At 44.5% G+C, this 22934-nt stretch overlaps 1 protein-coding gene across 3 annotated transcripts in view; it reads right to left on the reverse strand.

Moving 5' to 3' along the window:
* Positions 1 to 5135: 5135 nt before the first annotated feature.
* Positions 5136 to 22934, reverse strand: part of LOC144752258 (uncharacterized) — a 250705-nt gene continuing 232906 nt past the window's right edge. For all 3 annotated transcript variants that reach the window (XM_078640268.1, XM_078640269.1, XM_078640270.1), the window contains one exon: positions 5136 to 8380. In XM_078640268.1, coding sequence (XP_078496394.1) covers positions 7599 to 8380 — 782 coding nt within the window. In that variant the 3' untranslated portion in view covers positions 5136 to 7598. The remainder of the gene's footprint in view (positions 8381 to 22934) is intronic.

Here is a 22934-nt window from a genome sequence, read left to right on the forward strand (position 1 = left end):
TGAGCATCATATTTACATCCCACTGTGTCGAGCACCTTAGTTCAGGAGAAAGGGATAGGCGTATTCCCTTAATCAGTTTCCATACCAACAGATGTTCCCGTATCGGAGATCCCTCGATTGAGAAATGTCCAGCTGAAATGGCAGATCGGAAGGTATTTACAGATCTACATGCAAAACCTACCGATGGCACAGAACACAAACAATTCAAGATGTGCACAACTTTGACCCCACAGGAACCAAGTTCTTCTGGAAACACCTGCCCCATCAGTGCGTTAGGCAGAGTTACATCTGTTAGTTGTACTCTCTTCCCAGGCTCTGCCCAGGCTTTTGATAAGAGCTGTTGAGCGTCTTGTCAAAGACCAGGGGCCTCTCTTCATTCCCTGTAATCTTCCACGGCAGAAGATAGAGTTGTCTTTTAAGCACTAAGAATGCGGGTTCCCCTGAAGGAGATCCGGATGAAGGCAAAGAATGATTCCAAAATCCCCAAAAAGTTCCATCAGAACTGGATACCAGACTTGCGACCTCTAACTCAGTGTGATTACCACCAGATTCTCCTCCCGTCTCCTCACTTGCGGCAACATTCTTGTGATCATGGAAAAGGGGAAAAATTCTTACCCCCGCTCTCAACTCCAATCTTGGAGAAAGGCATCAGTTGCTACTGCACGAGGATCCGGTCTAGAACCGAAAAATCTTTCCAATTGGTGATTCAGTCTTCACGCAAACAGATCCACTGTGAATGGGCCCCTTCTCGGTCGCTCTGAAAATTGTAGGATGAAGTTTCCAAAGACTCACGACTTTTAGGTATCTGGAATTACAATCCGCCACTTCATTGTCCTTGCCAAGAAGGTGTTACATTATCACTGAGATGTTGCAGTACTGCCAGAAACATTTTACCAGATCCGAGAGGGTCTTCGACCATGTCCCACTTAGGCAACTATTTTAGCGTATGGATGAGAAGCTGTCCATTTTTAGTAAAACATAGCACTGTGCCCACTCTTTGGTCCAACATTGCACTGCAGAGGAGCCCGCTAGAAGCTCCTGACAGTTGATATGCAACTGGTGTTCCTATGCAAATCATGGTCCTCCTGTAGAGGACTCGCCGCATCGAATGCCTCTGCCGATTCTGCTGGCTTCCAATTCTATACCTATATCTGGATTAAAACTGAAGATTGCTCTCCCACTCCATGCTTCCAGGTAAAATAGCCACCATCACATCTCTTCTCCTCCGACAAGGGAAGGTGTTCCGAGTATGTCAGACCTTTGCGAAGGTGGTGAGATTATAGGCATTGAAGTCCCTGTAATGAAGTGGACTAGAAAAGATTGCCTGAATGGATGGCGAAAGCATGCCTACTACCCGGAAAATCTGCCTCAGAGGTCTGTTCTTTGGATAGAGTTTTGCAGCATTCCTGTCTGATCTTCACAATCTTCTTAATTGGTAAGTTCATCGTGGCTTTGTGGGATCTATTATGGAACTCAGAAAGGTTGTTCGCTGCGCTGGAGAGAGTAGCGAGTTTTCACATTGATGACTATCCCCAGATTCTCCAGGAGTCAGACTGCTATTTGGAAGTGTTCCTGAAGTCTCCTTGGGTATTGGTCTGAAAGGAGGATACTGACCCATACACTATGAGCTGAATTACTTGGGCCTGTGGTCTCCATGGAAGGACACAAGACCTTGGTGTAGCACCAAGGGGCTGACTAAAGGCCGAAGGGACGAGAGTGGTAAATTTGCATGTCTGGCTCTCCCATACGAACTGAGGGTTTCTTAGGTGCGGCGGGAATATGGTGACTGTGAGAAATGCATTCTTTAAGACCAGACTCCCCATCCAATCGAATAGCCTTAAGACATCCCTTAGGAGGTAGATCCCTTTCATTTTGAAGAGATGATACATAAGCCACTCGTTGAAAAACTGGTGACTGATGACCGGTGAGTGACCCCCATCCCTTTTGTCTACCAAGAACATATTGCTGATTAAACCTTTTCGATGAAGCCCAGACTGGGAAATCGCTCCTTTTTTGGAAGATGCTACACTTTTGCAAGATCAAAAGAGAGACGCATTTTGAAAAAGGGGGTGAGGAAGTTTTCTTTGGTGGGGAGTTCCTAAAAACTCGATCTGAAAAACCTCAAACTGTCTGTAGGACCCAAGCATCCAACGTAATCCTTTCCCATTGTGAGCAAAATGAGTGAACTGTCCCCCCATTCTTGGTTAGGAAGAAGGAAGAACACTTACCGGAGGCACTGTAGTGGGAGTTTCGCAGGAATCTTTCCCGGACACCATGCCGTTGAAAACCTCTTGAAAGGAAGAATCCTTTGAATCCTGCTGGGTCTTGCCACTGTCCACGACGAGAGCCTTGGCCTCTTGCTGGGGCAGAGGAGAGGGAGCAGCCAGTCGAGAGCCCTCTACCACGACCGGCCCAGGCAAAAACCTTGGGAGTGAATATGGGTTCATAGAAGCCTGGGCTTTTGCTAAGGAGGAGAAGGTGGCTACAATCTTCCCTAACTCCTTAACAAAAGGATTCCCAAACAATTCCTTCTGTTCGATGGGGCCTGCCTGGAATTTTGGATCCACTTTCATAAGTATGGATCTTCTGAGCTCTGTAGATAAAGTACAGTTAGCATTCCCTAGAAAAATAATTGTGCTTTGTGCCGACCCCAACAAGATTTATGGGGTAATAAAGGAGTCAGATTGTTTAGCCTCTTTTACCATGGTGCGAATCTTTGTGATTAGGCTCAAAGTATCCAGAAATGTATCTTGGCAGTATGACCATGAGCTATCGATGCCTTTCTTTGGATCCTGAAGAATGTGGCCATCCTATGGTCAATTTCCGATGTTATGGTCACCTTACCATCTAGGAATGGGCAGAGGCATTCTTTTTCAAAGGTTTACTCAATCTGCCAGAAACATAAGCGGCTATTTTTTTTGGGTGGAAGACCATTCCACAGAACGGAAATACAATAAATCGTCCGGGTCCAGCATGTCTGAGGTATCAGACTCCCTGGTTAAGCAGAAGAGGACATCCCCCGCCCGGTGAAGGACGCCAAGTTCTGTATGGGCTGGGTTCAACGCCCGAATCTCCATGATGATCGTCAGCATTTAAATGGTATGAGGTATCTGGGATAGACGGTGAGGGATCCGGCCCGCCTGGGCCTTTGTCCGCTGCAGCAGGGACCAGGCTGTCTGAGGGGGGTAAGGACTGTGACAACGCGTATTCCTTTAAGCAGGCAAAAGCACCTATATCCTTGCCCTGCATGTGTTTACGCTTGCTCCCCCCCCTTGGAAGGGCAGACGTCAGGATGGGTTCCATCAGAAAAGGATCTGTGTAGCAATAATCCAACTGTAATAGTTTACACTCTAGAGGTGAAATAGCTGAGGCAAATGCTAGGTGGACTGAAGCACCACTGCTTTGCAGAACTCATCATCAAATGAAAAATAGGGAGGCGCAGTGTCGTCCTCTATGTGGCCTGCCTCAGTGAATTGCATACTGGAGCACTAAGGGTAGGGTTTTGTTAATACAAACTGTTATTAACCTTTTCCATGCTCAGGATAAGTCCCGGCCATCATGAGTCACGGTAGTCATGTGCTTATGACGGTCGGGAGCCGTCCGAGCGTTGCCACTCCGCCCATGCACGGTTAATTCCCCGCCTGTGTGGGAGAATTAATCAGTGGGCGGAGTACAGACGGCTGACGGCCGTCATGAGCACATGACTACCGTGACTCATGACGGCCGGGAGCCCTCCTGGGTACCTGAGCACCACGCCCAGCCCCGCCTCCCCCCTCGCACTACGGCGGAATTTGCCGCGTAGCGAAGGGGTTAACATTAATATGGCACTGGGATGCAGCTAATATGGGAGCCAATTGCTCAATAGTGACTTTTACCCTGGGACAGAAGTACCTTTTTGTTTCACTAGGGCTAAACACTTGGGCCTGTCCCAGTAGTAAAACACTGGCCTAATGCCCATAGGATAATCCAGACCCCATGGGGCGTCAATTCTACAAGGTGCCAGGGATAATTTGCACCAATACAGACTCAACTGTGGGTGTCTTTAACAAGCAGTATTATGTTGATGAGTTTTCATGGCTGCACAGACCCCAATGAGGGGTGTCACGCTCCAGGTGTTGCGTATGGCCAAGGCTCTCACAGCGGTCACTCCAAATTCAAAATGGAGTTTGCACCGATGAGGAGCTGTCTTCAGGGCTCTATCGCATGGGATATGGTAGACGCTGATGCCTCTAGTGGGAGTGGCCACAACAGCTCGAGCGCAGCCCATTGATGGTATAAATATCAGCGGCGCCGGAGCAGTGCTGAGATGCGCTTCTACGCACCCTCTGTTAGGGAGGAAAGGCAAATTAGTTAGTTGACCCCCAATCTAGCATGCAATAATACCGAAGAACTGCAAGAGAAGAACTGAGAGGAAGAGGCACCCAGCTTACGTCCATCATCCTCTTTTGTATCGCTATGGCTAAAAAGCAGCAAAGAGGAAGGGGGGTGGGAAGACAGGAAGGACTATTATGGTACTGGCTGTTCACTAATTGGACAATCTGTTTTCTTTCCCTAGGTTTCATGGGAAAGGTAGTTATTGCTCTTTGTGGCCCATGCTGCTGTTGTACAATAAAGCTAAGACAGTAAGCATAATCCTCGCCTCACTTCCGGACATAGAATCTTAAAATATCCTACAAACATCACAAACCCCACTTGCAGTGGGTCTCAACTGATGGCAAACCAAGCACAAACTTCAAAAAGTGAACAACTTTTGAGGTTAGGTTTGTGTTTTACAAAAATGTAACTTGGCTTACACTGGAAACAAATTTCTTATCTTCTTGAAAAACAGCGTTACCATTACACCCTCCACAAAGTTATCAATCTAATACACCAAAGTTTGCCCGGTCTATCAATGACCCTCTAATACGAATTGCTAGTTATTGTATTGCAGCTCTAGGTCATTTAAGTTGGTATCTCAGCTTCATCAGCCCATCACAAGAGCAGCACATCGTTCATTTACAAGTGATATAGTAAGCACTTAAATTAGCAACCAGGCACTAGTAGCGTTTTGTCAAAGCTGGACATCTTGCCAATGACTTAAGAGCATTTATTATAAGAGGTACTTTCAGAGACAAACAGAAAGATTGACAAAGAAGTGCAAAATGCATTAATGTTCTTTATTCTGGGAGTGATGGACCTCATCAGCAGGGTGTGTTTACATTTTGGTGCAATGGTGACAAACATCCCTGCGGTTTTGCGCAGATGTTACGCCGCGTAACCAAGAACCATTCGATTTTAGGGACACGTTAGCATCACTTGTACCGGTTTGTGGGCCTTACAGGGCTTCTTTTATCTGTCAATATAAGGATTCAAAGGTGAACAGATGCATGCTCATGTCTCATTCTCTAAACTTTTGGGAGAAGGATTCATGCAATTCCAAAGTTCATTGTGTATCCTCTACGGCTTGAGTTCATCTAAAAAACAAAAAGTCATCATATCCTGTACGAAATTAACTTTCTCCTATGCGCAAGACCCTCGCGGATTAAAGCATCAATACTGAACAGTAGTGTGTGATTTATTCATTTTTCACATTCTCATGTAGGCTTTTTTCTTCTCTGTGCTCATAGCATTATCTGATGTCTGTATTAATCTTCAATAAGAAGCATCCACTTCCTAAACATGTTGTTCTTGCATGTATCCAGGCTGAGCATGTGTCAAACCTGCTGTAGTCATACGGTGAGTCCAGTCTGGAGGAGTGGGTCCTATGTGAGAGTCTCCTGTCCAACACGCGAGGCTACGACAAAAGCCAGGGAGTCCGAAGAGGTTGACAATGTACTCGTCGCCATATAGAAGCAGCGAGAAAGAACCTTTGCACAAGTCAATTCTGTCCTTTCTTTTAGAAAGGGGACGGTTTGTATTTCTTTATTTTCAAGTGTTCCTGGGCTTTCTGCACTCTATAACTTTAGGCTGAAAGGATGCAGTGTAATCTTTTTAACTCGTTTTAAAGTTGGCATACCTCTTCTGTGGCTGCCTATTACAGCCTTCTATCGCCGTTTTTCTTTAGTTGCCAGGATTACATTTTAAAACCATGCCATCCGACAGCATTCATAACTGGATACAGCAGTTCGATAGATAGATCCGCTATTTACGTTCCTTTATTCACATCCTGATGTTATAAATTTTCCTTGGCTCCATGTTGGCTCACATAAGAAAAGAATTTAATTCGACCCTAAAGTTCTCCATTTGATCGCAATGTTCAGAGCAGTCATGCTTTGTACCGTGCTATTGCTTTATTTTTTGGTTCCGTAGTTCTTAAATAAATGCTATTTCTAAGATATCATGGTCTGAGAATTGTTATAATTTTTACCAAGTTGTCAGTCTGTCTGGGTACATTTTTCCTAGAACCCTAAATAATTCTTTGGGACAAACATACTGTTTCCTAGGTTGCAACAAGGTGCAACTGTTTTTGAATCAAGATGAAGTTATTATATTTGAATCCTTCACTCCTCCCTATAACTTTCCTTCACCTTGAACATTTCAGCATATCTTCTGTCACACTACCTTCACCCAGAATGGTTTGTAATACTGGCAAGTCTGTTTGTGCAAGCAGGAAATACTTTCTTGGGATTACTGTAGCTTTTCACTGCTGGATTCCACTTACCGCTCATAGGTTTCATTTTTTCTATGCATTCGGTAGCCTCATCCCGCTTCTTCATCCCCATTATAACAGCCCCAAGGGTGAACTCATCGGTTTATTTGTTCAATGATCTTAGATGTTTTCTAAATAGGACTAAAATTTGGCAACTAATATCACACTGCTTCGATTTAATAAACAGATTGGTCTTATCTTTGTTTAGTGATTGGTTTGTGTCTATACTATGACACAAAATGCAAGGTCAACATATTACAGATAACACAATAACGTGTCCACTTGCCTAGAGCTGAAATAGTGCTACGGTTTTAGGGGCGATGACTATGTGGTCCCAGGACATATTCTTAATTTGTCCTGAATCACATACAACAGTCTGCTCATGTTCTAGTCATTCTGTCTCTTAGAAAATGACGCAGCATGGTTTCTTTTCCTGTAAACGATGTGGCCAGGTGGTACAATACAGTTTTCCGAGTAGTTGTTTTCCGTAAACTGTAAGTTGGTTTTTAAGTGTAAAATTTTTTTTTTTTTAAGAGTTTTTGTTCAAACTAAAACAGTCAGAGGTTTGGTGTTCTGTGTGATCAAAGCACATGAAGGTCTTTACCTACTCATAGTCTCTACGGTGTTTCAACTTAGAACAATATTTGACAAGGTTCCTAAAGGTTTGTTAAGACATGTATTTGTGCTTTCTTTGTACGGTTCTTCAGTCACTCAGAGTTTGGCTTTCGTAGTCTTAGCAGCCAGGTCATAAAATCTGGATAATACAGTTAAACCTGAGAGGTGGATGCATTCTTCTCACTAATACCTTAATTTACAGTATGTTTTTTCTTATTTTTAATTACGTATTCTTAGGTTTTGAAGAATCGGTTTCATATATAACGGTTATTTTAGGAATATTTTACTAGCTAGCTAGGATCCTGTGACAGCTTGTCAGAGTTCGATAACAGAAGCATAAATGTGCCTATTTTGCTCATAATGTAATTCGTTCAATACTGTGTATTCGATGGTGTGTGTATAAGCTCCCTGACTGATTGAAACTCTTGCCACATTCACTACATTTATATGGTTTCTCTCCCGTGTGCGTCCTCTCGTGTCTACGCTTATCTGTTAACCTTCGGAAACCTTTTTCACAAACACTACATTTGTAGGGTTTTTCTCCTGTGTGTATCAAGACATGGGAGATCAGAGTCGATAAGTGTCCAAAATGGTTTCCACATTCGTTGCAAGTGTATGGTTTCTCTCCTGTGTGCATTCGCTTGTGACTGCTGAGATGAGCAACCTGGCTAAAACCCTTGCCACAATCCCCACATTTGAAGGGTCTCTCTCCTGTGTGCACCCTCTGATGGGTGATCAGTTTGCGTGATTCTCTGAAGCTCTTGCCACATTCATCGCATCCATATGGTTTGTCTCCTCTGTGTATGTATTGGTGCGAGTGAAGGTATTTTGCATGGCTAAAGTTCTTCCCACAATCGGTACATGGGAACTCTTTAGCCTCCGTGGGGCTCATATTTTGATTGCTGGAGCCTGGTGAATTGCTGGCACCATTTTCATATTCCATGGACGGACCCATTTTATGTTGTGCCTGACCTCTCTGCCTCCAGTGGCACCTGCTCCACCTTCTGAATGCCACTTCCTTCTCTGCATCCAGTAAAGGTTTTCCTTTGGTTTTTAAAAATAATGTCTCCTGCGGCTCTAAAATTCCAGCCCAGTGTTCACGGATTTGCTCCTGGTAATTGTTCATTAGTCCAGCATCTGTGGGATATAAGCAATACACAGTTAATCACTGAATTTAATACCAGCCAGACAAATGATACATATTCTTGATCAGGAAAAATTAATTCATTGGACATGACGCATGATGCTGTTGCAAATCAAGGACAGTTATTGGTAGCTTATCATGTGTTGCATGACTCCAGAGACTAATACCCCAGCTAACGATAATGATTGTAACAACGCCATTATTAATAAATTGTTACCACACGGTCAACCTTCCAGCACGCTTTAAGGAACTAAGGTTACCTTTACCTCTATTAAATATAACTCAATTTATGAACCTTAAAAAGATAAAAGAGTAAGTTGTTTCTGCAAGCCTTAAAAGATCTGGCCTGCAGGGCATACAGACATCTCAGCAGGTTCTGACCCGTAACTCACGCAGTTACCTCGCCTGCTTCATGTCTTGATATTAGCTAATATTTTGACTTAGATTTGGCCACAAAATATAGCAAATTTGAGGTAGTGGGCGAGGATTGTTGAAATGAGCTAGTATTATCTACATAAACTAATGGTCAAAAGGTGTGAATGAATCAAAATCTGAGGTCTCTCTTAAGGCACGTGACTGTGTGAGAAGTAGATATAATACAGTCTGAACACTGTCGCCCAATCCCGAAGACTGCACTGTTCATTACTGGGGAGAAATCGAAACATTGGAAGCTTTCTGCAGATGTGTTTGGTCTATGAATAAAAGTGCAGAAGCAATGGTGAATGTTTTTCATTAAAAGTTAAAATTTGATGCAAGATCACAAATTAAGGGCTGATGTTATTCTTGTTGCAAGCCATGAGAATTTAAAAAATGTGTTTAGTACTGTACAAGACCCATTTTGTGAGTCGCAAGTCTTTCCAACTCGATATTGGGTTAAGCAACTCATAATGAATCATAATTAGGAGGGGGCGTGCCCGTCTAAATGTGATTCATAATGAAATGTACAAATGGTTTGTGACCAAAAAAGTGGAACCAAACACTGAAACGTTACTATTTTCCTAGTAGAGTTGGAAGCGGCCTTTCAACTTGGAGTACTTGAGTGTTCACATATCCGCCAAAACCCTACCAGTCAAATACACTACCAAGAGATCAGAAGAGTTTTACTTTATCCAATACAATATTATGCATTAGGAATGTATTTTATTTATGTATGAGTGGGCCATGGAATATGACCTTTGACACTGTAAGGTGTGTTGTTCTTTGATTGAAAGTCACTAGATGTCTCTGAAGGTTGGTTTCTGCCCTAATTCACAAAGAGCATGTCTTATAGATGCACTGAGGTCCCACAGTTCCCAGAACCAGAGGGGCATAACCATCCTCTCACTTCTCAGAGAGAGATGTTCTGTGGCGACAGCATGAATTCTAGTGGGGAGGGAGGGGGACAGGCCTTTTACTGCTGTTACCTTCAGAGGAGAGAAGCCTCTTGATCTCTCCTGGTAACCTCTGCTACCTTCATGTACATGGATCTATTTCCTCCATGCACATGGGGCACGCATGGAAAGGCTGCGTGTACTAGACATGTATGAAGATGGGTGAGTGTTAAGCAGGTGGTGGTGTTGCCTGTGTGGCTAAAGGAATCCATCATTGATTAATTTCTGGGCAGGAGTGTTTAAAATGGAGGACTGGGGAATCTGGCAAATCTGGCAAGGTCTCTGTCTGATCTGAGCAGTGGGCTTTGAGCGTTTCCCATTGAACTATACCTAAGGGCAAGGTTTTAATTCTCGAGGTAACTAGAAGGAAGATATCAAGATGAGAACACAGAAAGTTATATACACCTTACTTCCTGTCCATCTTTATGACCTTCACAAGGACCTACATGGAGTTCTTAAATCCCTAAGATCTCGCCGACTGACCAGGACTCTACAATGCTGCTCTCTACTAGGCACGCCCTGCCTCAACGGAACAGCATCTGACCCTGTGCCACACTGTCCAAAATGATATAAGATCTCTCTTCTCAGTCAGCAAATCTACTGAAAACTGCCACATCAATTTGATACACAAGATTATGAACAAATTCCAAGAAACACTCACTGAGGGACTTCTTTTTTCACCTACAATAATACTACTACCTGGAAACCTTTTAAAAGGAACTTTAAGTTTCAAAAGCCGAACGTAATCGCACAGGCAAGAAAATTAACCACCAATTGTTCACCATCTCTCCTTGGAAATCTGACCATCTTCCATCAGTAACAGCAGCAATGTTATGATTCAGTCCTCGAACATCACTTTGTCGCAAAACGACCAGTTTCACGACTCTCTACACTCACCATGATGCCCCCATTTAATCCACTGAGCCCCATCAGCCCAACATAGAACCCCCTTTTTCCTCACCTAGTCAAACCAACGTACAAATGTAAATGTAAATGTAAATGTACCGGTATTTAAAGAGCGCACAGCTACTTCCCTGAGGTAGTTTCCCTGCGCTGTCCGTATACCGCTTAGGAACCCTTCCTGGTTTTCCCTGTGAGTGTCCGCTCCTGGGCACCCCCAGGGTGAAACCAGGCATCCCAGCGCTTTTGGGGCCCATCACTCCTCTCCCCCTCCCATATGACGAATGCCGATGCCACCAAGTCACAACATTCATAGTCAACCCTTCCGCCATTGTGAGATCGTCAGCCCCAAACCCTCCTCTGAAAGCATAATCAACCCACCAGCGGCTGGAGACCAATACAAGTTGTGGAGTCTAATCTTTGGCTTCAATTTCAGTGAGTGAGCTTGAATTCTCAGTGGGTTCAGCACTGGGGGGTTTCTCAGTCCCACTGTGAGTCACTCGGTTTCACTCAGTTTCACACAGTCTCAGTAAGTCAAACTCAGTCTCAATCAATCTCATTCCTTCTCACTCAGACCCACTTTTTCTCACTCAATCAATCTCACTCCCCTAGTTTCACCCAGTCTCACTCGTTTCCACTTAGTCCCACTCATTCTGACTCACATTCTCTGACTCAGTCTCACTCAGACTGTGACTCACTCGGACTCACTCTCAGTCAGTCTCACTTAGTCCCACTCATTTTCAATGAATCTTACTCCGATTAATTCGATCTCACTAACTCACCTAGTCTCAAGCATTCTCACTCATTCATATTCAGTCCCACTCAGACTCACTGACAAAAACTATCTGACTGATTCTTGCTGTCTCACCCATTCTGACTCACTCAGATTGTGACTTAGTCTTACCCACAGTAACACTCACTATCATTCTTCGTGACAGTAATACTCACTATCATTCTCCTTCACAATAACACTCAATGTCATTCTCCCTCACAGTTACACTCACTCATTCTCTTACACTGTAACACTCAGTCATTCTACGTCGCAGTAACACTGACATTCTCCCACACAGTTAGTCATTGTCATTTGCCCACACTGTAACACTCACTCATACTACCTCACAGTAACAGTCATTGTCATTCTCCCTCACTGTAACACTCGCTCATTCTCTCTCATAATTACACTCCAGCCCAGGTAATCCCTCCCTGAATGCTAGAGCAGGTGCCTTTCTTGCTCCTGCACCAGCCATCAGACAAAGACTGTTGCCGGACTGAAGGAGGTTGGCATCTATATAAATAAAAATGTAAATGTTCATTTGTTCAAAATTGCAAATCTACGAAAGTTCTTCACCGATTGCTTTGAAATTTTGACACAATGTTGAATTTGAATACACACGTCTTTTTATATACACAACGTTGGATTCCAATAGGAGCGTGACGAATACGCGCGTGTTTTTAATCGAAAGCCCGAACAGACACATAAAAATGTCAATGTTCATTTGTTGAAAATCTTAAATCTCTAAAATTTCTTCACCGATTGCTTTGAAATTTTGACACAACGTTGGATTCGATTAAGCACGTGTTTATATATACACAACGTTGGATTCGAAAACGCGCGTGTCCAAAACACTCGTGTTTTTAATAAAAAGGCCAAACAGACCCTATCGATTTGGTTGCTGCGCAACAACTACAAGGGACACATGGAGACAATAGTCCACATATATTGCCGCAAGCGGGCCGAAGGCGCACCAAAGGCAAGCCCGTCTGCACCCGTCCGCGCTAAGGTAGCGTCCAGCGCCAACCATGCTGTTCTTTTTGGCGAAGGTAGGGTGTCCTCTTCAAAAATTGATCCTCGACATTATTCCAGGGAGACCTTGCTCAATATAGGGGAACGATGTGCCAGTGGGGGCAATCCTGCTTTCACTGACTCAGCTCTTCCCTTGAGCGATTTCCTGAGTGGAAGCCTTCTCTCATGCGGACTCCTTAATGTGAGGTCTATGCCAAAACATTGTGTGGAAATCCAATTGCTAATTGAATCACATCAGCTTGATGTTTTATTTATGACTGAGACCTGGACTCGCCCTGACTGCGAGATTGAGTCCGGTTGGGCCTGCCCGCCAGATTGTAAAATCCTTCACCTCCCTAGACCCGATGGAAGGGGGGGTGGGGTGGGGATTATTTACAGGGCCCCCTGGCTAGTTGGAACCATTGAGATGGCTCCAGTTAACGGGGTGGAGCTACTTGGCCTGGCTTTAAAGAATGCCTCTGGCCTTATTACCACTGGGGTCATCTCCTACAGACCCCCTGGGACCTTTACGGCTCAGCAACAACATTATCTGCTAACTACTTTCACGAACATGGCAGCTACCCACAATAATCTGATAATCCTAGGGGACTTTAATCTCTGGCCAGACGGTCCCCTTGATGTAGGGTTCCGTAATCTTCTCCACTCGTGCGAAGATCTGGGCCTCTTTCAGCAGGTGGTGGGTGCTACTCACAAGGATGGTCATTGCCTTGACCTGCTCTTCTCCGGCCCTCATCTGCTGCACATGGGGAAAACCTTACCTTTAGTCTGGACTGACCACTTTTTAATCAAATTTTATGTTAACGTTAATACTGTCCGGACCCGACTGGCGCGCACCACCACTGATGTTCTGTGCAGGGACTGGAAGGCCCTTGCACGACTGCGACTGTCAGACTCGGTGTTCAAGGTCGGTGATTGTTTCTCCCTGGACAAACAGGTCGATGAGAACTTGGCCGCGTTGTGCCTCAGGATTACTACAACGTTAGACTCCCATGCCCCGGTAAAAAAAGTCAGATGCAAAAGCAGAGCCTCGGCCCCTTGGTTTAATGATACTTTGAAATCCACTAAATTAGCCTGTAAACAGGCAGAGAGGAAATGGAGGCGGGGGTATAAGGACTCAGACAGGCTGCTTTGGAATCTTAAATTGGCTGACTACAAAATCTTGATCCATAACTCTAAAGCAGAATATTTTTGCTCCACGATCTGCAATGCTTCAAATAGCTCTAGGAGCATCTTTAATAGCCTCACCAGCCCTAACTGCTCCAAGAACTCGATATCCCCCTCGCAGGAACTCTGTGAGAACTTGGCCAAGTTCTTCAGGGAAAAAATTGAGGTTATTATCAATGATCTCAAAGTCCCCACTGTGACCAGAGGTTCCCAGGTATTGAGGGACGGGATCTTGATCGACAGGGACAATGGCCTCTGTCAGCAGCCTGGGGATCAACTATCGGAGTTTCCTCCCTTTGGGGAGGAGGACTTCAGGAGGCTGGCGTGGGGCATTTCCTCCGGTTCACCTATGGACCCGGTCCCGCACAAGATCTGGAAAGAGTATGAGGTGGAATTATTTCCTGCCCTTCGCCTGATCTGCAACCAGTCTTTGGCCAGCGGCATCGTGCCCGCTCGCTGGAAACAAGCCCCGATCTCCCCGCTGTTGAAAAAACCTGCGTTGGATCCAGAGTGCTCTAAGAATTATAGACCAATCTCGTTGCTCCCGTTCCCTGCAAAGATTGTTGAACGCAGGGTTAGTTTTTTACTGTCTAAACATCTGGAGCAACATCAGTTGTTGGAGGATCTGCAATTTGGCTTTCGCCCTGCCCGCGGGACGGAGACGGCCTTGGTTACGGCCATGGATGAGCTTCAAATGCGTGCAGACAGGGGACAGGCAACCGTTTTGATTTTGCTTGTCCTGTCTGCCGCATTTGATACGGTAAACCATGAGATCCTCCTACGTAGAGTGCAGGAGGCCGGGGTGAGTGGATGTGCCCTGTGTTGGTTTCGATCCTTTCTTGAGGGCAGACAGCAGGCTGTGGCCCTCCCTCCTTTTTAATCTGCGTTCTTTCCAGTACCGCATGGTGTTCCTCAGGGCTCGTCAATCAGCCCCATTTTGTTTAACCTTTATCTAAATCCTCTGGTGTCTTTGATTAATTCATACAAGATCAATACGATTAACTATGCGGATGACACTCAATTGATCCTCTCCTTTGAAGGAGGATTCAATATCGGTGGAGGTATTTCATGACTGTATGTGGGATGTTGCTGGCTGGCTACAGGTTAATTCCCTGCAATGTGGTAAATAAATAAATAATACCCTATTTTTGACTAGACTTATAGCATAACAGATAGCTCAATAAATAAGAGTCAAGATTCGAGGTAGTAGGAGTTTCTGCAGGTTTATTACAGCATAAGGACAGGATCAGGACAACCTGCATAGGAACAGAATGACAGGGCCCAGCAGGACAACTGGGGCCCAGCAGGGGAAAAGAGGCCCAGCAGCTGCTGGGGCTAGGTCTGGGATGAGCGCGCTAACATTTAATAACAAAACATTGACTTATATACATAGCGCAAACACATAGCATTACATTGCAGTAGGCGTAACAGTAGGTGGAGTAGAAGGCGTGACGCGTAGCAGTCGCGAGAGATAACAGTAAAAAGAGGTGTAACTGGGCGTATACATAGACATGTGATGCAAACGTAACAGAATATGTCATGAATGGGCGGAAACTTTGGAGGGGGCTACCTAAGGAGCCGGGACCTCTAACCTAATGGTGCGCGAAAACTGGCAATGACGTGTTACTAGGAGAAACTGGGGGCTACGAACTCTGTGCTAGGAGCAGAGACTAAAGTCTGGAGGGTCGGAGCGACATGTACCTAAACCCTATCTGGTATCTAATGTTTAGGGAACATGTTGATATAAACTAAAAGTCATGAGGGGAAAAGCTAACTTGATTCTAAGACTGGACCATGCATTATTCTACATGTAGTGCGTGATGAAGAATACTAAATGACCATAAAATACAGTATTTCTCTAACATGGAGACGAGAAGGCTAGACAATGACGGAAACTGTTGATGCAGTTCAGTAGCTTAGGAATGCAGAGGAGGAGGACTGAACTGATAACTGGAACTATAACATACTTTTGGCAGACTCAGAGGCAGAGCCGGGGTGCACCGGGCACTGCAAGGCAGGAAGTAAGTGAAGGGTCGAGGATACAGGTGGGGGCTGTATCGCTCCTCAGCGAGGCTTTCAGGAGACAGGAGCTGAATCTGTGATCCGGGCCCTTTTGAGGCCTGGAAACGGGGACTTTATAATTGAATAACGTGCACACTGAGAAACGTGGCAACATTACTTACATAGGCCTGATATTCGTAGTATTCACGAGGACTGGAAACTAACATACTAGAGGTGGACACAACTGTAATTGCGTCATTAATCAGGCATGGGGAATAACATATGCATATTGGTCATGCACACATAACATATGATGGATGAGGCGTAGGGACACAGAACATGGCAAAATTTACTTTTCCACATTCCCTCCTTGTCACTACGTTTCCATCAGGAAACATCAATATTCATGATACCATCTATCATTTCATACAGTACCATTTGCTCGTCTCGAATTGTCTTGGAACGGGATTTAGAACGGGGCTTGGGACTGGGAATACAAGAGGTAGCACACATGCTGCAAATCGCAGGGCCACATTGTATACAGAGGCAGCAGCTAAATATGATCGCTACTGCAATACCTAAAAAGGACAGGACTTTCCAACCCCACGCGGAAATTATATTCCAGAACCAACCGGACCATGTCCAGGTGCCTGGATCTTGGTGTAACAGATGGGCAATTTTATGGAGTCTGGTTATAGCTGAATAAACAGACGGCGCGTTATTTGGAATGAAAATACAACAACTGGATCCGAGAATTCTACAGGCCCCGCCCCTATCGGCCAGTATGACGTCAAGGACGAGACGATTCTGTAAAACGACAATTCTCATAAAGGATTGCTCTTCAGTTAAGTTACCTAGAGCAGAGGCAGTCTCATCTACTACTGCTTCAAGGGTTCTTGTTAACCTACGGATTAGCTTACTATTTACAACTGTACCTAAATAAGGGAAAACACCTTTATCTATATCAATGAATTGCTCTGCGGCGGTTTCAGTATAATCGACAATCGGGAGGTTTCTCTTGTGTCTAGTGTGTACTAAGAAAGAATTCCTATGATAGTCAGGTGGGGCTAGAAAAACAGGTGGCAGTAGGAAAGCAATGTAACAGGTTCCCTCCCAATCGAGGGGCAGACGGACATATGCAGTTTGACCACAAATAAAATAAGAATGACGTGAAGCTTTGAAAACTGATTTCCCACTGTCACTATACTGGATAACAGTAGTACATTCACTATGACCTATATGTACAGAACCATAACTACGGACACATAATTCGCCTTTGACTGGTAGTACTGAAATAGCGGGTGAGTCTGGAGTAGTATCAGACTGAACATTCAGAACCATGAAATTCGACGAATAATTTCCTAAATTATATACTTCATTTTCTAAATCTAAACCTGTTCTGTGGGGGAGACCTTGCTTGTCTGGGAAACATGTACTGTTAAGAAAAGACATATCTGTTGAGGATGACGTTAACGTGGACCATGCTCCACACGAACCATTGTGTGAGAATGGATAAGGAAAGAGTGGCAGAACTCCCTTCGGTGTCTGGAAAGGGGGGAGTCGACCACACACCCAACAATTAGTGGCATTGCTGGTCTGGTGTGAATAATGTAACATACGGATGAAGGTATTGTTACGCATAGCGAGGCGGTATGCATATTCGTGAGGAGGCAGATCACTAAACGTGTGTTCTACTGTAACATTAGAATGCTTATTTACATGAGGAACTGAAAAACACAGATAGAAAGCATAGCTGGTGCAGGAAATCATTATGCTGATGAATAATATGAAACTCAGAAAAACGATACATTTGATTGAGCTTTGACTGACTCTCTCACTATGGGGGTCTATTTTATACATGTCAGAAACAGTCTAACCGTTTCACCTAGGGGAGGACTTATACAATCAAACTGGCTGACTTATTAGACCTGAGCTTTAACTTATACTCCTGTTGCGGAGTTTTCTCTAACAAGGGAGGGGTTGTAATAAAGTCTTGTGCGGGACAGTCCTTTAAAACAATGTTCTGGCAATTCTTCGAATCCTGGGAAATGTTCTTGGAAATGTTTTTGAAGACTGGTTTCGGTCCTTTGAAAAGTTTTACATGAGAAAGGTGGACCCACCCCTTCCTGCCTTCCAACTTGACGGCAGTTCGGGTGGTCAAGAGGACCTGACGTGGCTCCTTCCAACGTGGTTCCAGCGGACTTGATCTGTCAAAATTTCTGATCATCACTAGGGAGCCTGGAACGATCTCGTGCGGTGCCACCTCGGTATTGTCTGGAAATGCGGCGGCAACCTGTGAACGACATGAGTTGAGGGCAGACATCAAGGAAGCTAGGTAATCTGTCAACATATTACATGAAACATCGGTAATACTTCGGGGTCTAGGAGTACCCCACATATTAGGGGGGCGGCCGAAAACGACCTCATACGGGGACAGACCTGATCTGGAATGTGCGACCATGCGCATGTAAAACAGAGCGACTGGCAGAGCTACTAGCCAATCCACACCCTTGTCTTTACATACTTTTGCTATACGGATTTTCAGAGTCTGATTATGCCTTTCGACTAGTCCAGCTGCTTCTGGATGGCGTACACAATGGAACTTCCACTGGTACCCTAACAAAAGGGAAACGTGTTTCATGAGTTCAGATGAGAATGGCTGGCCGTTATCAGAATATACGACTCTAGGGAGTCCATATCTAGGGAAGAATTCACGAACCAACTGCTTGGCAGTGGTCGCGGCTGTGTAATCTGGGACTGGATATGCTTCTGTCCATCTGGACAAGGCGCATACAACTACAAGGACATACTTGAAACCTCGACATCGCTCCATTTGAATATAATCCATCTGGAGAACCTCAAAAGGGTGGTCAGGGGGCTGGAAACCACCTTGTTCCACCGGGACACTTTTACCTGGATTAAACTGACAACATATCATACAGGTACGGACTTTCTGCTTGGCTGCAGCTCGTAAATGCTTGTTGAACCAAATGTTCTGGATACTGTCTAACATAGCTTTTTCTCCTAAATGTGCTGGACTATGTGCGGTATTGATAATGACTTGAACCATAGAATCGGGGAGAAACCATGTGGCTCTACCCTTCGTTACCCATCCCTGATCTGTCTGGACCCCTCCTTGTACAGACCATTTCTTGATTTCATCGGGAGTAGCATGTGACTGGATATCTATGACATCTTGAGTAGGGTCCTTAACTGTCATGCATGTAATCGGATCTGGAGTATGTGTCTGTGTCTGATTAACTGGAATGTCTGGAGTCTGTGCTGTAAGCTTGGCTGTGCGGTCTGCTAAATCATTACCTTGGGAAATAATGTCAGTGACTTTCGTATGTGCTTTGCACTTCATGATAGCAATAGATGTCGGTAAATGTATGGCATCTAACAGGGCTTGAATAAGGAGACCATGCTGAATCTTGGTTCCATGAGAAGTCATAAAACCTCTCTCCTGCCAGAGCACTCCGAAGTCGTGTACAACTCCGAATGCGTAACGTGAATCTGTGTAAACATTAACCTTCAGGTTCTTGGCATGTATACAGGCTTGTGTCAGGGCGACTAGCTCTGCTGCTTGAGCGGACAGGGTATCAATACGGTGTGTTTCAATAACTTCAGTGTCAGTAGTCACTGCATACGCGGCGACTAGTTCTCCTGTACTAGTTCTCATACATGAACCATCCACATAAAGTGTCAGGTCAGGATCTGGTAACGGAATATCTGTCAGGTCTTGTCTTGGCTTTGTCGTAATGTTAACTACTTCCACACAATCATGTGTGTCTGGATTTGAACTAACTGATGGTAACAGTGTAGCAGGATTCAGGACGTTGCAGCGTCTAATTTCTATGTGCGGCTGGAACAGTGTCAATTCATAACCTGTTAAACGTGCAATTGTCAAGTGCTGAGTTTGTGTTCGGTTTAAAAGAACTTCTACTGAATGTGGAACTTGTACTGTCAAGGAATGTCCTAAAACTATAGAATCACTTTGTCTGATAGCTAGTGCTGTGGCTGCAACTGACTTGAGGCACGCAGGCAACGCCTGGGCGACTGGATCTAATGTGCTCGAAAAATAAGCACAGGGCTTGTATTGACCTGCTTGATCTTGTGTGAGGACAGATAATGCTGTACCTTCGCGTTCAGTAACGAAAAGTGTAAAAGGCTTACTGTAGTTCGGTGTAGCTAGAACTGGAGCTTGACATAGGGCTTTCTTTAACTCGTTAAAACTAAGTGTATGGTCAGATGTCCAAGGGAGGACAGTCGATACGGCTGCCTCCTGTGTCGTTAACTGTATCAGTGGCTTGGCTAGGAATGCATACTGGGGAATCCATTGTCTACAATAAGAAGTAAGGCCGATAAAGGCACGTACCTCCTTCTGGGTTCTGGGCTGGGGAAGACTCGCTATTAACTGGATACGGTCGGGTGTCAACTGCCTACCCCTCTTGGACAGCAAGTGTCCTAAGTATACCACTTGCTGGACACAGAATTGAAGCTTCGAAGGTGACACCTTGTGCCCCATCTCGGCTAGAAAATACAGAACCGTAAGTGATGCTCGCTCGCAAGCACGTTCAGAACGGGCTGTGATCAGTAGATCATCGACATACTGGAGCAGGGCAGTGTCAGTTGGCATGTGAATGTTGTCTAGTTGTCTCTTGAGTGCTTGACTGTAAATACTAGGGCTTTCTGTGAATCCTTGAGGAGCGCGTGTAAACATATAGCTCCTTCCATTTAAACAAAATCCGAAAAGAAACTGGCTGTCTGGATGAATTGGAACACTAAAAAATGCATTCTTGAGGTCAATAACAGTGAAAAACATGGCTTCGGAATCAATGGCTGTTAACAGGGAAGAAATGTCTGGAACAACTGGGTACTGAGGAATAATACATTTATTAAGCTCTCGTAAATCAATCACTAATCGATATACTGGGGGTGCATTCGGATCAGTACGTTTCATGACTGGAATGATCGGAGAATTGCATACATTGGAGTCAGTTTCTACAACTACTCCTTGAGCCATGAGCTCGTCAATAATTTTGGATAAGGCTGCTACAGCCTCAGATGGCAATCTGTATTGCCTGATTCGTGGTAACACTACACCTGGTTTGAGAGTCACACGATAGGGTGTGATTTGCATGTAACCTACATCAGTTGGACCTTGCGCCCATAAATACTGTGGAACATTAGACAATCTTGAATCAAAATCTCGTAATACATAGTGACCCTTAAAGTCACGTAGGAACAGACGTATTCCCTCTGGGGAACAGCAAATAACTGCACCTAACTCTTTCAGTGTCCTAATACCTAATAGATTTTCTGGACATGACTTAGTAAGTAACAGATCAGTAGTACGGGACAATGGACCTACTTCTAGAGTAACTGGCTTAGATATTTCATTAACTATGGGTTTTCCTGAAAATCCAAGGGAAACATTTCTTGAGCCTGAGAGCGGAGCCCCTGGAACTTCGGCGTGACTAATTGTGGTCCTACTTGCCCCTGTATCGATCAAAAACTTTCTGTCTTTCCCTAATACTTGACTATGAACATAGGGACCTTCTTGGTCTACAGGTATCTCGATGAGAGGCAAGCCTACCTCCCTCTCTAGGCTGTTTCATGAATATGACTGGTACTCTGGATACTCGGACTGTGCATACTGGTACATCTGCTGTGTAACATGCTGTGTTGCAGCGATAGGCAGCGGTGCGGAAACTGTCTGTTGTGCATTCTGTGACTGAGGAGTCTGTGAAACTTGTTCTTGTCTCGGCGGACGTGGTCTTTCTTTAGTCTTACCAGTAGCTATGTTGTGTTTCAGAACTGCACACTCGTTTATAAAATGACCTGGCTGTTTACAATAATTGCAGTTCCCTTTAACGGGAGCTGCAGGGTGACTGGCTTGATTCGGACCTCTCTTCTGACTGTCTTGAGGAATAGATTGTGCAACTAGCACTTTCATTTTCGTGTCTTTCATACGTTTTCTTTCATGTTCTTGCTCTTCTCTAATTCTATTCTGGTGATACTGAAGCATCTGGAGCATCTGGGACGGAGTATTTGCTTGCCAGGTGCTTTCGACTTTCAAAACTCGGTTTTTAATTTGTGGACTTGAATTCTCGACTAATTTGGTAACGAAAAGATGAGGGTATGACTCACTACTTGTCTTGAGACCACTGTTAATACTGAAACATTTCTCAAATCTAGAATAAAAATCACTAATATCCTCTTCTTGTTTCTGTTTACAGGCTGAGATTGCATCCCAGTCTTCTTTCCTAGTTGTCAATAATCTGGGTAAAACTTGAATCAATAATTCTGGTAAATCTTTACATTTATCTCCAAGACCGGTACCTGGTACTCGTGCCTTGTCTTCAGCTTCTAGAGCTGCCCAATCGATCTTTTTCTCTCCCACCTCCCATTCTTTTTCCTTTAACTTTTCATACACCCCTGCGGGTAGCAGGACCTTTAACATTTTAATGATATCTGGGTAAGTGTATTCTCCCATACGGAGCATGTCTTTTAATTCTCTATGGAACCCCGCTGGATCTTTGTCATGACAGGGGATTAATTTCTTCATCTCGAGGAGTTCCATCTTTGTTATTGGAGTGTATACAAACACTCGTTGCATTACGCCACCCGCCCCTTGGACTGGGTGGACTTCTCGTAGCGGATTCTGTCTGTCTATGTAGAATGGTTTACTTTCTGGGGGTGAGACATGAACAAAATGCGGGTTCAGGAACGTTCTATACTTGTGGCGCTGTTCTAGAATGACACTAATTAAATCGGTACCTAGACCTCTCCATCTATACTGGAGTAACTCGTTCAGGATATCGTGCAACGGGCCTGGATCAGAATGTTGACCCTCATACAGGGTAATGAGGTGCTGGATCATATACATACCCACCAGTCGTTGCTCGGCTGGGGGCAGTTTCAGAAACATTTGTGCCACTATTTCGTCTGGAAAAGTGGTAGAATCAGTAATCCATCGGACTGCTGATCGGGCTAGTTCTTGTTCGTGTATGGTACTTAATTCGCTATATCCGACTCGTGATTTCAGAATGTGATCGGTAGCTTGAAATACTTGCTCTAAAGAGCCTCGTTCTGGTGCTGGATGATGAAAAATAGACTTAGGTTCTGGACGTAAATGGCGATCTGGAAATCTGGATTTTCCTACATACGCTATTCTGGCGGGATTCTCGTCTTCCTCTTCAGGATCAGAGATACTTTCTTTCTCGCTAACTTGTGCTGCTTTACGCTGTTCGTGTAACCTTATTATTTCTTTACGAATTTTCTTGTACATACTTTCCATGGCACTAA

Source organism: Lissotriton helveticus, chromosome 4_2 (assembly GCF_964261635.1).
Source record: "Lissotriton helveticus chromosome 4_2, aLisHel1.1, whole genome shotgun sequence".
NCBI classification, from domain to species: Eukaryota; Metazoa; Chordata; class Amphibia; order Caudata; family Salamandridae; genus Lissotriton; species Lissotriton helveticus.